This window comes from Macaca thibetana, chromosome 17 (genome assembly GCF_024542745.1).
Source record: "Macaca thibetana thibetana isolate TM-01 chromosome 17, ASM2454274v1, whole genome shotgun sequence".
Taxonomy (NCBI): Eukaryota; Metazoa; Chordata; class Mammalia; order Primates; family Cercopithecidae; genus Macaca; species Macaca thibetana.
This window is the reverse complement of record NC_065594.1, coordinates 80,040,191-80,062,726: the sequence shown is the minus strand read 5'-3', so window position 1 is coordinate 80,062,726 and position 22,536 is coordinate 80,040,191. Positions and strand designations below refer to the sequence as shown.

At 38.0% G+C, this 22,536-nt stretch overlaps 1 protein-coding gene across 3 annotated transcripts in view; it reads right to left on the bottom strand.

Annotated features, from left to right (window-relative positions):
* Positions 1 to 22,536, bottom strand: part of PCCA (propionyl-CoA carboxylase subunit alpha) — a 438,112-nt gene that overhangs the window by 287,058 nt on the left and 128,518 nt on the right. For all 3 annotated transcript variants that reach the window (XM_050765975.1, XM_050765974.1, XM_050765976.1), the window contains one exon: positions 10,620 to 10,656. In XM_050765975.1, coding sequence (XP_050621932.1) covers positions 10,620 to 10,656 — 37 coding nt within the window. The remainder of the gene's footprint in view (positions 1 to 10,619; positions 10,657 to 22,536) is intronic.

Below are 22,536 nucleotides of genomic sequence, written 5' to 3'. Positions count from 1 at the left end.
ATATATGTCAAAGTTATTAAGTACAGTTCTCTGCCCAGATCCCTAGTTTAGGACATTGCCCCAACTGTTGGAAGTATTGTCAACCAACAGCTGATCTGTCCTCAGCTTTCTGCCTAAGGTCATGCCCCTTCCTAGGGGCAGCCTACACCCACTAGTTAGTTGATACAGGTGTATAATGGCTGAATCCTCTTGCCCAAATTTGGAACAACTATGAAAGACCAATAAATATTCACAGCTCTCTAAATTATTAGCTGATGCCTTTGTTGAGAGAGAATCAATTCAACTTTTCCCTTGGCTCAGTTTCCTTCATTCCCCCTCAGGTACTGGTCCCAAAAGTATTTCCCCCAATAACCTTCCAAAGTCTACCTCCAAGGGATTGCAAGCTATGATAAGAGGGGTACATTTGGAAAGCCTATTACAGTGATGTAGGCAAGGGATGACACTACCTTAAACAAAGAATAGCACCAGAAATGCAGAGAAGTAGATAAATTCAAGAAATATTTAGGAGATGATGGTGATAATCTGCAAATTTCAAAATCACACAATGAGATATAATAGTAAACACCTCGTCATGAAGAATATCTTATTGATGATTATCGAAATTGAGGCTTTTCTATATGATCTATGACATTGCAGATAGTGGAAACTCCATCAGCCTTAGCCACTGAATAAGGACAGCACAGAACCAAACACCTCCTTCGCACCCTACAACCTGAGAAATGAACATAAAGAATGAAGAAAACCTAAATCTGTGTTGTTTAGAGTCACAGGGGAGGGGCAATGAAAATGTGGTATAGTCGAGCTCTGGTGAACTAACGACAACTCCGCAAACTCTAATTAAATTAGCATATTACTACAGTTTTCCAACGAATCCAGTTCAGAATCTACTGGGAAATTTAGCTGCCATGCACCACGTGTTGACTACACTGAAAAATTCCTGCTGTAGATACAAACAAGGAAATACACCCTACTATCAATTCATTACTCACTTCTCATTTGATCATAATTTTCCACTGATTTTATTGTTATCTTTAAGTCACAAAATAGTTACATTTAGTTTCATCATTATCAATTTAGTTTTGGAGTATCATTCGAGTTGGCACACCTCAGACTGAGGTAATGCACATTTGTGTCAATACTATTCGGGGTCTGTAATTATCCAGTAACTAGTAAACATATATATGTTGGAGTCTATGATTTATCCAAATCTCTACTACTACTGCACACACATGCACACACAGCCTTTCCTCAGTTTGTCATACACATATATACAAATAACTACATAAACATATTTAAATAAGACTGAATCAATATTCAGTACCTATAAAGATATAATCAAGATGTATTATACACTAAACAAACCAGTACATGACACTATTTTATGACACTATTTCTTTGGCAGATAAAAGCAAAACTGATTTTGCCTGCCTATTATTTCTCTCTACTTAGGCAAATAAAAATACTAGATCCCTAACTCTGCTCCAGGGATCGGAAATCAGTGCATTTCAGTGCACAGATTACAGCAAAACGCTTCACACACAGGAAGTTTCCAAACAAAAAAAGGAATTTTTTTTCACATTACAATGTGTTTCCACATTACTGCCTGAATGTTATGCACAGCCTTTTCCAAGAGAGTAACAGAAAAAGGAAAAAAATGGTATACACAAATGACTAACAATAAAACAAGAGAAAGAAGATGAAGGACTGAGAGAAATAAAAAGAGGCAGAAACAGCAAATTTAACAGTAAAAGACAGAAAAAGAACCTGTAAAATTATGCTTAAACCCAAATGTGCATGTTGGAATAATAAAAGAAAATATAAGCACCCACTGGAAAGGAAAGAAGAAAAAAAGCCACAGAACACATGTTCCTCTCTCCCAGGGAATATCATTCTAATCTCAAATGACCACATCACTTCAATAATAGGAAAACAGTAAAATAAACATCTCATTATTTAATGGATTTCACAAAGATTACTTTAATGCCATTTTCTTTAACATAACTTTTCCTTAGGCGTTTGTTATTCAATCTCCTTAAATATTAAATGTCTTCTCCTGAAGACCAAATTGGCAAATAAATTAACAAGATGTAAGATTGTGAAGAAGGGTATAAATTGTAATGTTTTTGCAAAGCTTTCTTCCATATAACCTTAACTCCAGAGTCATACATAACATGTGAAAATTTTTCTAAGCTGCATGAAATAGACAAAAGAAAAAGATTTCCGACTTAGCCACATATTTTATCCCTCTTAAGTATTAACAATTGGTTGTATATAAGCAACACAAGCAACTTTTTAAAAAAATGTTACATTATGCCAAATGGAAGATGAGAAGAATAGGCAAAGGCAAACAGCCAGGGTGGAAAACAAAGGACTACCATAGCCCCCACACACTAAGCAGAGACAGAGCAGAGGCCGTCAGAAGACTAATAGTAAAATAAGTCAAACGGGAGAGCCAAACTTTCAAAGAACATAAGATGTCATGGGAACAGGTTAGTGTAAAGGCAATAAAGTTCAGTAAAAGACTTTCATATATTTGAATCTTAGATTCCTACAAATCTCTGTTAGTCCAACCTAATGAACACAAGGACGGCCTACAAGAATTGATGACTAGTAGTCATTAACAAGTATATACACAATTTATTTGAATAATCCTAGATCATGTTGTTTCAATTATCTATTTGCTGAAAGTTTATAATGTTTTGCTTAATATTCCTTCTTTTCCCCAGGTATCTCTATTATAAAACTGAAGATTAAGGGGGAAAAGGGAGAAAATTATAGCCAAATTCTGGTCTATAAATATTACAAAAAAACTTTAAAATATGTGATTGCTTAATTCATTTATATACACATGTATACATATTTCATTTTGATTCATTCACCAAATAACCACTTGCTGAATATATACTCTGTAACAAGCATTAAGTAATAGAAATACAAAGAAAACTAACTCATGGTGAATTTTACTACAAAATAGTAACCAGCCAGATGCGATGGCTCACACCTGTAATTCCAGCACTTTGGGAGACCAAGGCAGGGGGATTACTTGAGATCAGGAGTTTCAGACTAGTCTGGCCAACATGGGGAAACCTCATATCTATTAAAAACACAAAAATTAGCCAGGCGTGGTGGTCCATGCCTGTAGTCCCAGCTATTGGGGGGCTAAGACAGGTGAATTGCTTGAACCCGGGAGGCAGAGGTTGCAGTGAGCTGAGATCACGCCACTGCCCTCTAGCCTGGGCAACAGAATGAGACTCTATCTCAAAAAACAACCACAACAATGAAAATTTTACTCTGAAGTAGTAATCAAATTAATATGAAGCAATCATTTGCAAAGAAAAATAAAATTTATGTATTGCAGAGAATCCTATACTATTTTAAGAAAAGAGCAATCCATCAATATAAATCAGTACATGTAGGGAAAAATATTTCTACATCAAACTAACTCTTGGGAACATTGTGAGACATGGGTAATACTTTATGAGCTACTGCTCCTGTTTGTTATTACATTTTCTTTTCCTTTAACAATTACTTTAACTCAATCATCTCTCCTTTCCTCTTTTAATAGTTACTTGAGAAAAATGCGCATTATATTGTTATCGGGCAGAATGGTCATTATATATCCATAAGGTCTAATTATTATATAGTGCTGTTCAAGTCCTCTATTCCCTCCCTTACTGATCTCTCTAGATGTTGTATCCATTACTTATAGTGTGCTATTAAAGTCTCCAACTATTATTGTAGAATTAGTCTGTTTCTTCCTTCAATTCTGTCAATGTTTATCTTAAGTATTTTAGGAATATGTTTTCTGGTACATATACATTCATAATTGTTAATCAATATAAAATGTCCTTCTTTGTCTCTTATAACAGTTTTGGACTTAAAAGTTTATTTTGTCTGGCATTAGTATGCCACCCCAGCTCGCTTTTGGTTACTATTTGCATGGGATATCTTTTTCCATCCTTTCACTTTCAACCTATTTGTGTCTCTGCATCTAAAGTGAGTTTCTTATAGACAGCATATAGTTGGGTCACATTTTTTCAATCCATTCTTCCCTCTGCCACAGTAAGATGTTACTGTACACACACACTAAGATGGCAATAGTTTTCATTATAAAAGAAAGAAAATAACAAGAGTTGGCAAGGATATTAAAAGACTGAAAGCCTTATACATTCTTGGTAGAAATGTAAAATGGGACAGCCACCATGGAAAATAATTTGCTAGTATCTCCAAAAGTTACACATAGAATTACCACATAACCCAGCAATTTCACTTCTAAGAATATACCCAAATTAATTGAAAACAGGTATACAAACAAATACATGGACGGAAATGTTCATAGCAGTACCATTTACAATAGCCAAAAGGTAAAAATAAACCAAATGTCCATCGATAGATTAATAAGTAGATAAGGCCAGGTGCAGTGGCTCATGCCTGTAATTCCAGCACTCTGGGAGGCCAATGTGGGTGGATCACTTGAGCCCAGGAATTCAAGATCAGCCCAGGCAACATGGTGAAAATCCATCCCTACAAAAAAATACAAAAATTAATCAGGCATGGTGGCACACACCTGTAGTCCTAGCTGCTCAGGAGGGTAAGGCAGGAGGATTACTAAAGCCCAGGAGATCGAAGCTGCAGTGAGCTGGGATCACACCACTGCACTCCATCCTGGGCAAAAGAGCGAGACACTGTCTCTAAAAAATAAACAAAATGTGGTATGTACATGTAACAGAAAATTATCCAACCATAAAAAGGGATAAATGGTAGAACATGGATGAACCTTAAAAACACTATTCTGTGTGAAAGAAACCAGACACAAAAGTTCATATGTTGTGATTCTATTTATATAAAATATCCCCAGAATAAGTAAATCCATAAAGACACAAAGTAAATTAATGGTTGTCAAGGACTAGATAGAAAGAAAGCAAGAAGTAAATACTAATAAGTACAGAGTTTCTTTGGGGAGTAATGAAGATGCTCTGAAATTAGATAGTGATTACAGTTACACAACCTTGTAAATACAACAAAAATCACCGAATTGTGCATTTTTAAAGGTTGAATTGTACAGTATTAAAAATTTATCTTTTTCAAAATCTAATCTTTAGTATAAAAATCTGAACAAATTACCTCCAGGGCCAGAGGGTAGGTGAGAACTGACTTGGAAGGATCATGAGGGAACTCTCCAGGGAAACAGTATGTTCAGCATCTTGGTGGGGTTCCAAGTTACATATATATGCATATGTCAAAATCAATAAATACAGACTTAAGATTTGTTCACATTATATTGTGTGCGAATTTGGCATCAAAATAACAAAACTGTATACAAATACTGAATTCAATTAATAACACATATGTCGAAGTATTTAATGTGACATATACTGGTTGTGCAATTTACTCTGAAATGCTACAAAAATAAAATGGATTAGTATATGAACAGATGAGTGGTAAAGCAAATCTAGAAAAAGGTTAATAGTGGGATCTTGCTGTTGGGTATACAGGTATAAATTGTAACAATTCTTTCCAAATGCCGTATGATTCAAATTTTTCAAAATAAAATATTTGGGGAAAAGTTAATGAATAAAAAAAAAATCTGCAAGTCATGAATACTATGCAGAAATTTAGAAAATAGTTACAAGACAGAGAATGACTGGGTGACAGTATTAGAGCATCTTCTCTTGAAGACATGATACTTAGGCTAAGATATGAAAGACTGCAAGGAGCTATTTATGTGAAGATATCAGTAAGAGTCTGCTAGGTCCTGCCATCCCCCTTCACCCTGCAAAAGAAAAAAAAAAAAAACTTACCCTAAGGCCCTGAAATTTGCTGTGTTCAAGTAAGCCAATGTGAGTGAAGTAAGGTAGGCAAAGAAGGGAGTAGTATACAATAAGACTGGAGAGAAAAGCAGGTGTCAAATTATATGGGGATAGTAGTCAGAGTAAAGAATTGTGATTTTTATCTAAGTTCAAAGGAGTCATTACAGAATTTAAAGCAGAAATGGGCTGGGATGAGATGAAATGTGTCTTTGTTCTTTAAAGAGTTTAAATATCTTACTGTCAGCTATGTGAAGTGTTTAAGAAATGAAGTAAAGAAACTATTGCCATAGTCCCTGCAAAAGACAAAAGTAGTTTGGAGGAGAGTGGTGGTAATGAAGACAGTGTATATAAGACGAACTGACAATACCTATTGATGTATTTACAATAGGATGATGAGGAAAAGAGGCATCCAGGAAAGACTCTGAGTTTTGGCCTGACTGAAAGGGGTGACATTTATTGAGATGTGGAAATTCTGGGAGAAGTAGGTTTGTAGTATAGTAGACTTGAGGATTAAAAAAAAAAAAAAAATGTTTTTGTTTAAATTGGGCATGATTTGTGACTGTAAGAAAGACAAGCAAAGGAAAAGAATCTGAATAATCTGGAAGTTATTAAAGGACAGGTTTTAGATTCACAATTTATTTTCCTTTCAAGAATCAATTTTGACTTGATTGTATTAAGGACCTTTAGTCCAGAAAAAGGATCAAACTTCAATGGAAATCAAGCTCACAGATTACTGTTGTCTATCATTGAGGTTAAAGACAAACTGAGGATCAATAGCTCTGTATCTCTCAACTTAGATAGGTCAAAGGAAAAAATCAGGAATAAGAATGAGGGAAACCAGGTAGTCCAAAAAACAAATACATACAAGTAACATATTAAGTCTTAACTGTCTCTCACCTCATCAAGGATAGGAGACTGTCTGCTTCTTTAATTCCACATATAACACACTTAGGTACCTTACAGTATTTTACACTAAGTAGTTGCTCAAATTTTAGCTGCCATCCTGTAATCTCACTAGTTTAGACAAAGTATAATAAAAAATCTGTGGTCTTTGGAGCCAAACAAACCTAAATTTAAACCAGGGTCCACCACTCAATAGTTCTGTGACCTTGAACAAATTATTTACCTGCCTAATCATTAGTTTCCTTAAATGTAAACGAAAATAATTAAACTCAAGAATTAGCATTAGAAACAACATTTCCAAAATGCCTGGCCTAAGGAAGAAATGCTCCATAAACTGGAGTTACCATTACATAAAAGACACTTAATTCATCAATGCTCAATACAGTGAGTTTCCTACTTTGGCAGCATAGATTCATGGTTCCAGAAGAAAAGCAAAGACATGAGAGAGGAGGAAATCACGTAAAACAGGATGAATTTCATTTTCACCACATAACACGGAAAGAATTAAAAGTGAGAACTCTATGAATAGGTATAACACAGGGACAATCAACAACTTACAAATGGATAGGTTCAAAGGTTTGACTATAATTCAGTTGTTTAGAACTAGGAACACATTTTTCACATGGAATGATAATCATAGTTAAAATGTGATATATCTCAATAAAATCAGTAGTAAAAAACTTACAAAATATCAAACAACACAGAAAGCCAACAGACTTTAATAAAACATAATTTAATGTATTTTAGAAAGTAGCACTTCAAGGAAAAGATTTTATGCAAGGCTTCTGAGGTGATTCAGAAGAGATTTTCAGGGAAATTCCAAAAGCTTTGTAAGAGCTGATGACCCTAGTTCTTTATGGTTTATTTTACCTCAAATTTTATAGTTTCCCTTTCTTTCAGTATAAGCAAAACACCAGTACTCTTATACTTAATAGCCATGATTGCTATCATTTATTTCACAAGTGAGAGAGAGCAATTGGGGAAGAATTAGAAGAAAGATAGGAAAGAGGCCGGGCGCGGTGGCTGAAGCCTGTAATCCCTGCACTTTGGGAGGCCGAGACGGGCGGATCATGAGGTCAGGAGATCGAGACCATCCTGGCTAACACGGTGAAACCCCGTCTCTACTAAGAAATAAAAAAAAAAAAACTAGCCGGGCGAGGTGGCAGGCGCCTGTAGTCCCAGTTACTTGGGAGGCTGAGGCAGGAAAATGGCGTAAACCCCGGAGGCGGAGCTTGCAGTGAGCTGAGAGACGGCCACTGCACTCCAGCCTGGGTGACAGAGCGAGACTCCATCTCAAAAAAAAAAAAAAAAAAAAAAAAAAGAAGAAGAAAGATAGGAAAGAGTAGGAAAGAGAAAGGAGTCAAAGGATGTGCCCAAGTGCAAAGAAAAGAGACTTAGATTAGGTAACCTCAGTAGGAAAAAAATAAGAAAATGAAAAGAAGGTAAAGTACAGCATTAAAATATTGAGGGAGGAAAGCAAAGTGATGAGAACTGGTTAGAGAGAGGCCCATCACGATGAACTGGTTCTCTTAAAGGTCACAAGTTATAACTAAAGCAGAAGATGGTCGCGTGCGTTGGCTCATGCCTGTAATCCCGGCACTTTGGGAGGCTGAGGTGGGCAGATCACCTAAGGTCAGGAGTTTGGGACCAGCCTGGCCAGTATGGTGAAACTCCATCTCTACTAAAAATACAAAAAAATTTAGCTGGCATTGTGGTGTGTGCCTGTAATCCCAGCTACTCAGGAAGTGAAGGCAGGAGAATCACCTGAACCCAGGAGGCGGGGGTGGCAGTGAGCAGAGATTGAGCCACTGCACTCCAGCCTGGGAAACAAGAATGAAAACTCTGCCTCAAAAAAAAAAAAAAAGTGGAAGAAAAGGCAAGAAAGCAAGCAAAGCAATCCACGGCCTGCCATTTACACAAAGGGAATGCTTGGAAGTCCAAGATTCACCATTCAAAATGTGGCACTGCAGTGTAACTGTAGATTTTCGTCTAATCCCTTTATGTCCCCAAATTTCTCTAAATATTGTCCTTTTTTACATAGATACTATTATAATAAAAACAGTATTATTATATCCATTGAGGTTGATAATAATGTCTAACCTAGAACTAGAAAAAGGGCTTTTTAAATGTAAAGATGTCTGACAGGATGAAATTAAACTATTTTAGAAAACTATCCTCAAAAGCCAGTAGGTATATTACATGCCTCTTAGGCAATGAGGAACACCAGTGATTTCAAACCATGGACAGAAACTTTTGATTTTTCTCAATAAAGAAACCACAGAATCAGTTACATATAGTCCAATTTATTTAGCAGTCGAGCAAATGTTCCTATGAAGTACTGCAATGCTTTGTGAAACATTAATGATTCTGAAAAAAAATAACGAAGAGATGAGGTGGTCAGATAAAATAAGATTTTCTATGGTCTGGTCTTAAATCCAGGACCTATATCAATAAGATAGATTTTTGCAAAGCAAACAACAAAACACACTTAATGATGAGCAAAGCCCAAACAATTTAGACAGAACCAACTATAAACAAGGATGCAACAAGCCAAACTGCTTTTCAGGTCACTAAAGACCTGCTAAGTTAGACTGTCCCATTTGCAAAGAACACGCTTATTAGTACAAGTGATCACTTCCAGACCAATAAGATATTTCTACATATCACAACTATATGAACTTTGCCAAATCAAATGCTCTCTAGAGGCAGAAAATAGATCTAAATAATCTTAATGAGAAAACAGGCCTACAGAAATGTTTGTGTGGCACGATGAGATGCTTGGACTGAGGAGTTCAGGAATGCTGAGAAGATGCTGGGATCCCTGACTACAAGCATTGCCTAATTTCTCTCATTTCTGTACACATTTCTGTCAAATATATACAATTACTGATTTAATTATTAAACCTGCAAAGTTATTTAACAATATTGTTAATCCATGACAATAGCATGCCCTTAAACATTTTCTCAATTAGCAGATACCAAAAATAGTTCTCATGACCACCAAGAATATTTTTAAAATTAAAAAGTTGCGAGCCGGGCGCGGTGGCTCACATCTGTAATCCCAGCACTTTGGGAGGCTGAGGCAGGTGGATCGCCTGTGGTCAGGAGTTCGAGACCAGCCTGGCCAACATAGTGAAACCCCATCTCTACTAAAAATACAAAAAATTAGCTGGGTGTGATGGCGGGCACCTGTAATCCCAGCTACTAGGGAGGCTGAGGCAGGAGAATCACTTGAACCCGGGAGGTGGAGGTTGCAGTGCGCCAAGATCGCGCCATTGCACTCCAGCCTGGGCAACAAGAGCAAAACTCCATCTTAAAAAAAAAAAAAAGAAAAGAAAAGAAATTAAAAAGCTGGGAAACACTGCCCCAAATACAAGTACATGTAAAACAGCCATTAAAAACTCCTCCAGTCTACCTTTTATTCCAATTTAGAACATTCAGTTCTAATTTCCAACATCTATTTTATCTTTCCTGTTTAGCAAGATTAAGTTGATACCTAACATCTTAGAAAAAGGCAAAAACTTAAAGAACTATATCAAATATGGTATCTTCATTTTAATCCAAATGTTCTTAATTTTAACAAACCACATTCAACTATGTACATATAAATTGACATTCAACTTACATCCAATCTTTAGAATTCTTAAGACAATTCCTTCTTTGAATTAGCCTGTGATTTCATCTTACAAAAGAGCTATGTATAGCTAAGGTCAAATTACTCTTTAAAGTCTCCTTTAATAATAGAATTTGGTAATTCAACTGATAAATTCTTCCAGAGCAACAAGTAATCAAAATCTAAAACTATTAAAGTATTATTTGCTCTATGGGAATTACTTATTACCTGTTGACTCAACCATATCTGCTGAAAGACACAGAAACCCTACCAAAGTTAATTTAAGGACTTACCAATTTCCCTTGCAATTCTGACAGCTTCTTCTGCATCCTGTAAAAGCAGGAAATGAGACTCAACATTAATCCCATGAGGCATTGCACAATGTCTTTAGGGCAGTCATATATTGCACTACTGTCTCCTCCGATTCATTTAATGTTCAATTTTACAACCTTCTAACCCTTTTCATTCAGAGAAATGTAAAATTAATACCATAAGTGGAATGTAAATTCTACCTCATCATTATTATATTAAGAAACTCAAAGCAGTTGAAATGAGCTGGCAGGAAGCACTACCAGAATTGCCAATGATTTGGTGCAGTTGCCGGAATTTAATGGCAGAATTTAGATGTTTACAATCAATACTGAATCATAAATCAGGTCATTAAAGCTTGTCCACAGCTAGCTTGTTTCTGTCCAATATTATGCGTCATGTTTTCCTAGATTCTGTCAGCAGGGGGAGTTGATTCTCTATTGTTTGGGAGTAGTTGATCGATTTTCCAGAAATATAAAAGTTAATTTCCAGTACCTACAGGAATTATAAATTGTTCCAAAAAATCCCTTTGGCAATCTGCATTACCTTTTCTGTTCTATTGTTTCTTTCGTCTTTTTACCAGGTACGTATTTTACCTCTACAATTGTATCTTGTTACATAAATTAAAACTTTAATTTCAATGAACCAACTATTGGAGAAAAAAACTCCAAAAAGCAAAAGAAAGAAAATGCTTCCCTAAACAGTAAAGGGTAAGAGTTTATCCATTTAAGGATTAGTTATTGCTAAATATTAACCAATGCCACTTCTACCTCTAAGAAGCTGAAAAGACAAAAACTTCCCTTGAATCTAAGTAATTTCACTGATCATTAACCCTCTCCTAACACATCCAACACAGGACACTGCTGAATCATTTCCCCAAATAACAATAAAGATAATGCTGAAATCTAAGCCTCCTTTGTGCGTGTGTGTGTGTGCGCGTGTGTCTGTGTGTGTGTAATTTAGTGACACAAACTAAACTATCACAACAACTGACAATATTGTTTTGAAACCACAGCTGGTGTGACTGAATTTTTAGAAAATGACTAAAATGCTAAAGTGAAGCCCAGTGTTTTTTAAGCTTTTAAACTAATACATTTAAAATGTAGAGCAACCATATCAGAATCCTCCAAGAAAGGGGGGAGAAAGGGGATGTTTATAACTGGTTCACTTACGTCTAATAAAAAAAAAATCTTCCTTAAAGGTCTTCAGTACCTAATAACATCTCCTGAATAAGGAGGTTGGCAGGGGAAGTTGTCAGAAAAATTTAATTTCCTTTCATTAGCCAGTCTGCTCCACAAATAGGTGCTTGTTAAGTTCAAAGCGGTCCTGAAAGCGACATCAGTTTTAAGTTGTTTTTGTTTTTTTTTTTTTTTCCACTCCAAGCAGTCACATCTGCTAATGAGATTTTCCAAATAACAATTGTTTTCAAGTCAGAGATAAATCTATACCTCCCACTCTATGCCTTCCAAAATCAAGGTTTACTGCTTTATTACACCTTGCTGTTTTCGCTGACCCTACATTCTCCAAATTTTAGCTTAAAGGGATGAAAATCCATGAAAAGGGTCATTTAAGAATGTTAGTGGTTTCCACACATTGAGTTGGAAGGTTCTTTGTTCCAGCCAGTGACAGTTATTGGAGAATACTTCCCCTTAATAGCCTCTCTGTCAGGAAGTGTTAAACCTGCCAAATGTGAACAATTAGTGCCCCTTGAACAAAATACAGGAAGAGTGATGGCTGATGAAGACTGGATTATAATAAACCTGGAAGAAAACTTTTAACATTTCTTTCCAACGTGATGAGAGAAAATAAACTGCTATCTAAAAAGTTCATCACTTGAGAGAACAGGCAAATTTTAAAAGGTAATTCAAAAATTCATCAGTCATATTTTGTTACTTATTTGTATATACATGTTATAGCTGTGTGTGGATATATAAAGCCATATCTATACCTGACACGGCAAACTAAAAATTCCACTGCCACAAATCCAATACTTCTGTAGAATGCCACAAAGCAATCTTATCTTGCAACTTAACAGCATGCTTAAGTTTTCTTACTATGAAAATCAAATTCTACTAAATGAACTTTCAAATAAAATCAAGCTGCCTTAAAAATTAACTTTTTACTTGTCATTCATTCATCCAAAAATTCTTTACTGAGGGTCTATTATGCACTGGACATTAAAAGCTCTATTACTGCTTCAGTAATAAACTACTAAATATTATACATTCAGCTCCAATATGGTCTTTCAGAACAAAGTTTCATTATCAGGCTCTACAAAATTACTTTTGAAGAGATTAAAAAAAAAAAGCCCTATAAAGCTCCAAATTCAATGACACTAAGTGACATCACTGTAAAAGTTGCCTATAACATCATAAGTTTAAAAAAATTTTAATCAAACTCTGAATCAACTAAAAAAGGACCAACAATCATCACCAAAAACTGGGCCAAAGATGAAACTAAAAGCTCTTCACATAAGAACACTTCTCAAAGGAAAATATCTATGCTCAGCCTTGGTCACAATCACAGAAACACAAATTAAAACAATGAGATCTCACTTTTCATCCAGCAAATTAAAGTCTAATAATGGCCAGGATGACAAAGTTAAATATTTCTTATATTACCGGTATCATAGAAAATCGTATAATCTTTTTTAAAAGAAACTGCCAGTATCTATCAAAAGTTTGAGGACATGTTATCTTTTGTTCTGAAATTTTACTCCTGGGAAGTCATCCTACAGACATACCCACATGCATGGACACAGACATTCAAAGAAATTCATTACTTTGAATTTGTTGGTGGTGTTTTAATAAGAAAAAAATTCTGAAAAACAATTTAATAAGCCTTCAATAAGGGACTAGTACATCCGTAAGATGAAATATTAGCCTTTAGAAAGAATGCAGTTGATCTATATGTTCTTATTCAACCACTTATACATTAATTCAATAACTATCTGCCCAGCAACACTACATGAAATACATTTTCTGCCCTCACGGAGCTTATTACAAACTAATGAGAGAAACAGAAAATAAACCAATCAATTGATAACCAAAATAAATGTTACACAGAAACAAAGAGTATTGAGGCAAGAATACTAGGGAGAACTTGTTTCAGAGAGGCTGCTCAGAAAGGCCCTTCTGGAGTGAACTTTTAAAACTAAGGATAAAGACATTTAGCCAGGCCAAGCACAGTGGCTCACATCTGTAATCCCAGCACTTTGGGAGGCCAAGATGGGAGGATCACTTGAGGGTAGGAGTTTGAGACTAGCCTGGGTAACATGGCAAGATCCCTATCTCTACAAAAAATACAAAAATTACTGGGTGTGGCAGTGGGACCTGTAGTCCCAGCTACTTGGGAGGCTGAGGCAGGAGGATTGCATGAGCCCAGGAGGTCAGGGCTGCAGTGAGCCATGATGGCACCACTGTACTCCTGCCTGGGAAATAAAGTGAGACCCTGTCTCTAAAACTACACACACACACACACACACACACACACACACACACACACACACACACACACATACAAACACCTAGCTACCATGAAAAGATCAGGCAGAAAAGTTACTAGACAGAGGGAACTGCATATACAAAAATCCTAGATGAGGAAGCAATTTAATAGGGAAAGAATATCAGTCAGCTAAAGTTGAAATGCAGTAAGGAAGCAGCAGCAAAGCACAACATAAGGAGCATGGACAGCATGGCCCTGTTCTGGCCAGGCCTTACGGGATTTGGTATGTGGTCCAAGATGCCTTGGTTCTATACAAGGCAATGATGAATGATAATTAAGTTTTAAGAGAGTAACGCTTACACTGTAAAAATGAGCAAAATAAAGTATATACTGGGGGCGGGGGTAGCAAGTTGGAGTACATAGAGTATGACCTTACCTACATTAAGACAGAAATACACATTTGAATGCACAGGAAAGTTTATGCTTTGGACAGCTACCAAAACCAAGTTACTGATCAAAAGTAGGATAGACAGCCAGGCATGGTAACTCAGGCCTATAATCCCAGCTACTCAGGAGGCTCAGGCAGGAAGATCGCTTGAGCCCAGGAGTTCTGTATCAACCTGAGCAACACTGCAAGACCTTGTCTATATTTAAAAAAAAAAAGAAAAATTAAATTTAAAAAGTAGGATTAAAAGTAGTAGGATAAGGGAAATTAAAATTGTATGCTCTTACGTACATGTTGAACTTTTTCACCCTAAGAATCATAATTACATACTTCATATTTTCATAGTTTAAAAATTAAGCCAGCCATGTCTGAAGTTGTTTTCCAAATTGTTAATGATTTTGAGAACATATTTAATGTTATCAAAACAAACTAGGAGTCCCCAAAATCCACTTAAGCTTTTCATGACATCCCATAGCCTCAAAACCAAGGTTGAACTCCCTAGGCTGGTTTCAATACTTGATCCTGTCTGCCTAAGCATGAGTCTCAGCCCCACCCCTGTTAATCTTGCACCTTACCCTGCCGCCCAAGGCCCAGGCAGGCTCCCCAGCCTTGCACGGCCTTCTCAGTTCAGTTAGGCTCAGCCAGGAACTCTCTCCCCTTTTACCTCCTTTCACCAAACCAGCTCTTATTACAATAGGCCCAATTCTGGGCCCTGAAGACACAGGACAGAACAAGAAAGGCATCATCTTAGCCAACAGGTAATTTACAGGCTGGTAGAAAAGACAAACCTTCAAGACAGCCACACAGCAGCTAAGGAATGATTACGTGGTGCGTGTTATGTAGAAGTTGTAAAGAGGGCATGTGACAACAGGAGATCTCTAATCCAAAAATAGATTCCTGAAAATTTTCTCGGGCGTGGTGACTGAAAGGAGACCTAAGAAATACAAGCGTAGTGAAAAACAGAGTGTCTGGGACCTGAAGAGAGAGGCTGAGGGTAAGCAGGGCCTCACAGTCACATGAAAGAGACTGAACTGCAGCCTCAGAGCAAGGAAATGAAGGACTCGCTCTGGTTGCAGGCTGCAGAATTCTGGCATAGCATCTGCTTACTTATCTTGTGCACTGTCCACCCTCTGCAACTCCCTAGCCCGTTAAAATGTAAGCTCCATAAGCACAGAAACCCCTTTCCAGCTGTTTCAAGTTAGGTATTTAAAATCCCGAGCACAGTGCCTGGCTCAGTCGTTATTCAATCAATAGTGTTGGAAGAATAACTGAATGAATGAACAAACAAATGAACACTTTGAGAGGCAAGAGGGATCTAAGAGTCAGGCTGGGAGGCAGTAGTCTGGGTGAGAGGAAAATAACCATTTCCTCCCAGAGTTCACGGTGGCATGCTTCCAATTTCAGCTAATGCCACGTTCTTTCCTTTTTTTTTGAGATGGAGTCTCTGTCACCCAGGCTGGAGTGCAGCGGCACGATCTCCACTCACTGCAACCTTTGCCTCCCGAGTTCAAGTAATTCTCTTGCCTTAGCCTCCTAAGTAGCTGGGACTACAGGCGCACACCACCACACCCGGCTAATTTTTGTATTTTAAGTAGAGACAGGATTTCACTGTTTTGGACAGACTGATCTCGAACTCCTGACCTCAGGTGATCCGCCCACCTCGGCCTCCCAAAGTGCTGGGATTACAGCCATGAGCCACCTCGCCCAGCCTGCCACTTTCTTTAGGGTTCCTTTCCAGTCCTCCCACACCTGGCTAGGTATCATCACTGTGTGATCACATACACCACAACCTGCAATTATGACAGCCCTTGTCACACTTAACCTTCATGAGGGCAACAACTAGCTGTCTTACTCTCTACTAAATCCCCAGAGTTTAGCAAATTCATGTAATCAACACATTATTTCTTCCATGAATAAACAACTATCTGCATCAGCTTCCATAAAAGTAAGTCTGTTAGGATAAGACACAATCTCATAAATGCCAACAGAACTATTTATCTCCAGAGCAGCAGTTTTATAAGTGAGTTAACTGACATCCAAAGCTAGGGGTTCAGGGCAGGGACTCAAGAACCAGACAGACTTCTGTTAGAAATGCTTGTTCCCTGGTGCCGTAAAGAAACAGCACTTGAACATAAATTTAATTTCCTCAGCAAGGTCATTTGTACCTTCTGCAGAAAGGGTACACTCGCCAGCAGTTCTGCCATGAGAGTACACTGAACAATGGAGACAGATCATTTATAACCTGAGGCGTCCCCCCCACTGCTGTGTCTGGTTTCCATTGGCTGGAACAGGACCTCACATTATGTATTTGTCCTGATTGGCTAGCAACATAGAACTTTTTAAAAGAGGCAAAGGCAGAGGAGAACAAAGGAAGGAAGAAGTATCTTGTGGAATGCTAAGAAAGGTAAAAACACCTTCAAATAAGGAAGAGGAACAGGCTATGACTTAATGCTTGCTTGGACCAGTATAAGCATGCCAGGGCAAATATTTAGGTTAAATTTTGGGAGCTAAGAACATAAAATACATTGATTTCTTTATTATAGCTAGCAGATATTTAAGAATGTTAGCACAGGCCTTTGAATAAATTTTGCTTCTAAGAGAAGTTACTATTTATTCCCAATCAGATGCAAAGGAAAGTCTTTGAAGAGGAACCTCTACTTTACTTTTTACATTTCGGTTTTGCTTCAGTTTAAAACAAGGTGCACTCAATGAAATACTGTTGGCATTGGGCAAAACCAAGCCCGATATTCTTGGAATTCTCAGTCCAGCACTTCTTCCACCACATCATTAACTTCCAGAGTTTGAATTTTAGGTTTCATAAAACCTGCTCTTCTAAAAAATATAGTTCTACTCCATAATTTTTAAGTAAAGTGTTACATTAGGGAAAAAAAATCAAATTCTACATGGCAGTAAGTTTTCAAATTGAAAAGCCACAAGTTTAACTTATAATACAAAACAATAGAAAGCAGCTCATTTCAATGTACAGATATCAAACTTTATTTCATAAAAATGTAGGTTAAACTTTATTTTACTAAATATACTTTGTGGGGTTTTTTTTCTTTTTTCTTTTTTTTTTTTTTTTGAGACAGAGAGAGAGTCTCGCTGTGTCACCCAGGCTGGAGTGCAATGGAGCGATCTCCACTCATTGCAACCTCCACCTCCTGGGTTCAAACGATTCTCCTGCCTCAGCCTCCCAAGTAGCTGGGATTACAGGTGCCCACCACCACACATGACTAATTTTTTTTTGTATTTTTAGTAGAGACAGGGTTTCACCATGTTGGCAGGCTGGTTTTGAACTCCTGACCTCAAGTGATCCTCCCATCTCAGCCCCCCAAAGTACTAGGATTACAGGCGTGAGCCACCGCGCCCAGCCTTTGTTCTTTATTTATATAAAATAATTATATTTTAAACAAAACAACATTATCTCTTCACAAATACAGCTTGGTAATATTTGAAGAAAAAGTGGAGTTGATTATGCTTAACACTCTTTAGAATATTCCTTTTTTTTTTTTGAGACAGAGTCTCGCTCTGTTGCCCAGGCTGGAGTGCAGTGGCCGGATCTCAGCTCACTGCAAGCTCTGCCTCCAGGGTTTACATCATTCTCCTGCCTCAGCCTCCCAAGTAGCTGGGACTACAGGCGCCTGCCACCTTGCCTGGCTAGTTTTTTTTTTTTTTTTTTTTTTTTTTTTTGTAGAGATGGGGTTTCACCACGTTAGCCAGGATGGTCTCGATGTCCCCACCTCGTGATCCGCCCGTCTCGGCCTCCCAAAGTGCTGGGATTACAGGCTTGAGCCACAGCGCCCAGCCTAGAATATTCTTAAGACAGCTCTCACATCTATAAATTACATGACACACAAAACATGAAAATATGAAAGGGCTTAGAACAATAGATTCTATTAACGTAATGTTCAATAACATCCTATAATTTATTAAAAGAAAATTTCTGACACATTACATAATAATCGTCCCCAAAATGGAAGAAAAGTCAAATATGCCAGGCATGGTGGCTCACACCTGTAATCCCAACACTTTGGGAGGCCGAGGCGGGCGGATCACAAGGTCAGGAATTCAAGACCAGCCTGGCCAACATGGTGAAACCCTGTCTTTACTAAAAATACAAAAATTAGCCAGGCGTGGTGGCACGCACCTGTAATTCCAGCTACTGTGGGGGCTGAGGCAGGGGAACTGATTGAACCTGGGAGGCAGAAGTTGCAGTGAGCTGAGATGGCGCCGCTGCACTCCAGCCTCGGTGACAAAGCAAGACCCTGTCTGGGGAAAAAAAAAAAGAAAAACAAGTCAAATATAAAACTTTCAGCAGAAGTGATAAAACAAATTTGATGCTATTCATTTTTCCTTAAAAATTTTCATTTGAGTGTTTAGAATAGTTTTATTTTCATATCACAAGTAATACAATTGAGAAAACAAAGAAAAGCACACACAAAAATTAAAAATACATCAGCAAAAATGCTCAGATGATCGTATTCCTTATGGTTTCCAATCAGGAGGTAGGAAAAAAAGAAAAGTCCAATGATACCATTTTATTCTATTCTTCTAAGTGATAAACATCCCCGTGGTCCATTCTTTCTGTAATCCCAGCTTGTCCTGAGGGAAGGCACACTCAGGTTCTGAAGCTACTTAACTCTTTTGAGCACCAATGGAGAAAGAGTTACAGGAAAGTACTAGGAATATAATGCCAAAAGAACAGCTTAAGAAATGGAGAAAAGGGAAAGAAACCAAGCGAACCAGTACCCATTTCTTTTATTCCTCTTATTCCTCTATTACAAAACAACTCACATTAAGTGGGCTCTATTATCCAACCCAAGAATAATAACAGTAAAAAGTCCTATTTTACTGTGACTATGATAGGAGTGTGGACGATGCTACAAAAACCAACTAAATAGTAGGAAAAACCAACCAGAAAAAACGTGAAAAGAGATGCAGCTGGAATCCATCATTCTTAGCAAACTATCACAAGAACAGAAATCCAAACACCGCATGTTCTCACTCATAGGTGGGAACTGAACAATGAGATCACTCGGACTCAGGAAGGGGAACATCACACACCGGGGCCTATCATGGGGAGGGGGGAGGGGGGAGGGAGTTATACCTGATGTAAATGACGAGTTGATGGGTGCAGCACAGCAACATGGCACAAGTATACATATGTAACAAACCTGCACGTTATGCACATGTACCCTACAACTTAAAGTATAATAATAATAAATAAATTAAAAAAAAAAAAAAAAAAAGAATAATATTGTCAGTGAAGAGAAAAAAAAAAAAAAAAAAAAAGAAAAGAGCTAACAAAAATCTGGTGCCTTTTCTGCAAGCATTTATTTGTTAATACCTAGAACATGGCCTGCGGGACAACCAAGCCTAGTAGTTAAAAGCTCAGGCGTTGGCCTGGCACGACGGCTCACGCCTGTAATCCCAGCACTTTGGGAGGCAGAGGTGGGCAGATCACCCGAGGTCAGGAATTCGAGACCAGCCTGGCCAATATGGTGAAACCCTGTCTCTACTAAGAAAACAAAAAAATTAGCCAGGCGTGGTGGCGCATGCCTGTAACCCCAGCTACTCAGGAGGCAGAGGCTGCAGTGAGGCAAGACAGTGATAGTGCGCTCCAGTATGGGCGACAGAGCAAGACTTTGTCTCAAAAAAAAAAGAGCACAAGCGCTATGCCAGAAGGCTTGGGCTCCAATACTGCTTCTGTGGCTATGACTGAGTTACTAGAGTGCCTCTCTGGTATTTGGTTTCCTCATCTGTAAAATGGACATAATAACAGTATCTATCTCATAGATAGATACTATGACATAGACATACTATACATAGACATAATAACAATATCTATCTCATAGATAGTTATTAAGAAGATGAAATTAGTCAAGGCTGAAACACATTAGAACAATACCTGGTCCACAGCAGGTACTCAATTAAGGTTAGTAACTGTGAGAAAATGGGCAGCCTGCCACCCCAAACTACCATGTTGGTACCTTCCCTGCCTGGCCTTAGTTGTTATATCCTGTGTCATTACTCATCTTCTGAACCTAGATAACAAAGAACTAATCCTGGCACTCCAATACTGGAAAAAACATGTACTTCCTCTCTCATAATGCACTGGATCAGACGATCTACCAACTCGGTATTGCTGGTGAACAGGGCAAAACACAGGGAGGCGCAGAAAACACTACAACAAAGACAGGCAAATTCGAATCATTCTTCCCAGATGCTAAACACCCACACATTTTTATAGTGGTATTAGTGTCAACACCGACCGCCATGCACGATTCAGACATCTTTCTCACTAGCTACTGCCTACTTACCGACCCTTAATTTTCTACTCTGTGGATGAGAATCCTGCTACCCATTCATATGAAAACCACTTAGGAGTTTACTTTCCTCAGCTGGTTCTAGAAGGGAATCAGTGACTGTTTATAAAAAAAAAAATCATTTGTTTCAAGACACTATAGGTAAGAGCTATAGCTGCACCCTAAAAGCTGTCCTCAAACTATTCTGCGTTCATATATAAAGTAAAGCAGAAACTTTTTAACAATCCTGGGCTCAGGAATGGCTTTCTGGCTTCCACATAATCCAGTTAACTCAAAGCGAGGCAGAAAATTCTTTCTGTTTTAATATACTTTCAAATCTTTCGGCCAGGCACAGTGGCTCACGCCTACAATTCCAGCACTTTGGGAGGCCATGGGGGGCGGATCACTTGAGGCCAGGAGTTCCAGACCAGCCTGGGCAACATGGCAAAACCCTGTCTCTACTAAAAACACAAAAATTAGACAGATGTGGTGGCCCACACCTGTAAACCCAGCTACTTGAGAGGCTGAGGCACAAGAATCACCTGAAACCAAAAGGTGGTGGTTTTCAGTGAGCCAAGATCGCACCACTGCACTCCAGCCTGGGTGACTGAGTGACACTCTCCATCTCAAAGAAAAAAAAGCTTTCTAAAATTTAGTACACTTTTCTATCATTGTAAAAACAGCATAGTAAAAACAATTGAGTCTTTTTTTCCAAAATATAAAGCCTTTGAGACTTCATCAGGAAAATAAATTATTCTTGGTTTAGCAGGGACAAATACACTAATGTTTAATGTTACACTTTCTAACTGCTAAGACACAGCTTGTCTCCAATTTTTGGTTTTTGTTTTCGGGGTCTTTTTTAAATGAGTTCCTTCACACTAGCTTTTTTAGTTATTGGCCTCCTTCTGCTAAAGCAAGAGTACAGTTTTTAAAATCTGGCTAATTCGGTGATAAAAAAAAAAATTACTATTTTAAATCTACACTGCCTAATTTACAAAACTCATTCAAATACATGACCATACTCTGTTCTGTGGTGTAAATGGGTATTACTATTTCCTCTCTGTTTTGTTTTTTTTTTTTTTTTCCAGATGGAGTCTCACTGTGTTGCCCAGGCTGGAGAGAAGTGGCGCGATCTCTGCTCACTGCAAGCTCCGCCTCCTGGGTTCACGCCATTCTCCTGCCTCAGCCTCCCGAGTAGCTGGGACTACAAGCGCCTGCCACCACGCCCGGCTAATTTTTTTTGCATTTTTAGTAGAGATGGGGTTTCACTGTGTTAGCCAGGATGGTCTCGATCTCCTGACCCCGTAATCCGCCCACCTCGGCCTCCCAAAGTGCTGGGATTACAGGCGTGAGCCACCGCGCCCGGCCTATTTCCTCTTAACGAACAATTAGAACTACAAGACATTAAATGAATTTCTTCCGAAACTGGTGTGCTGATAGGTATTACAACCAAATGCAGTAAAATAATCATCAATGATCCTTCCCTCCGCTTCATACCTGACGTTGAACAGATCACATAATCCCATGGATTCCATTTACACCGTCTTCCTCAACACCATCTACTTTGTTGCATACAATACTTTATTTTAGGGGTCTGCCGTTTCTATCCTGGATTAGAAGAGGATCCTAATTTGTTTACCAACTTCAAGTTTTGCTCTGCTCCAATCTATTTTCCACACAACAAACCAAAATGAGTTTTCTAATGCC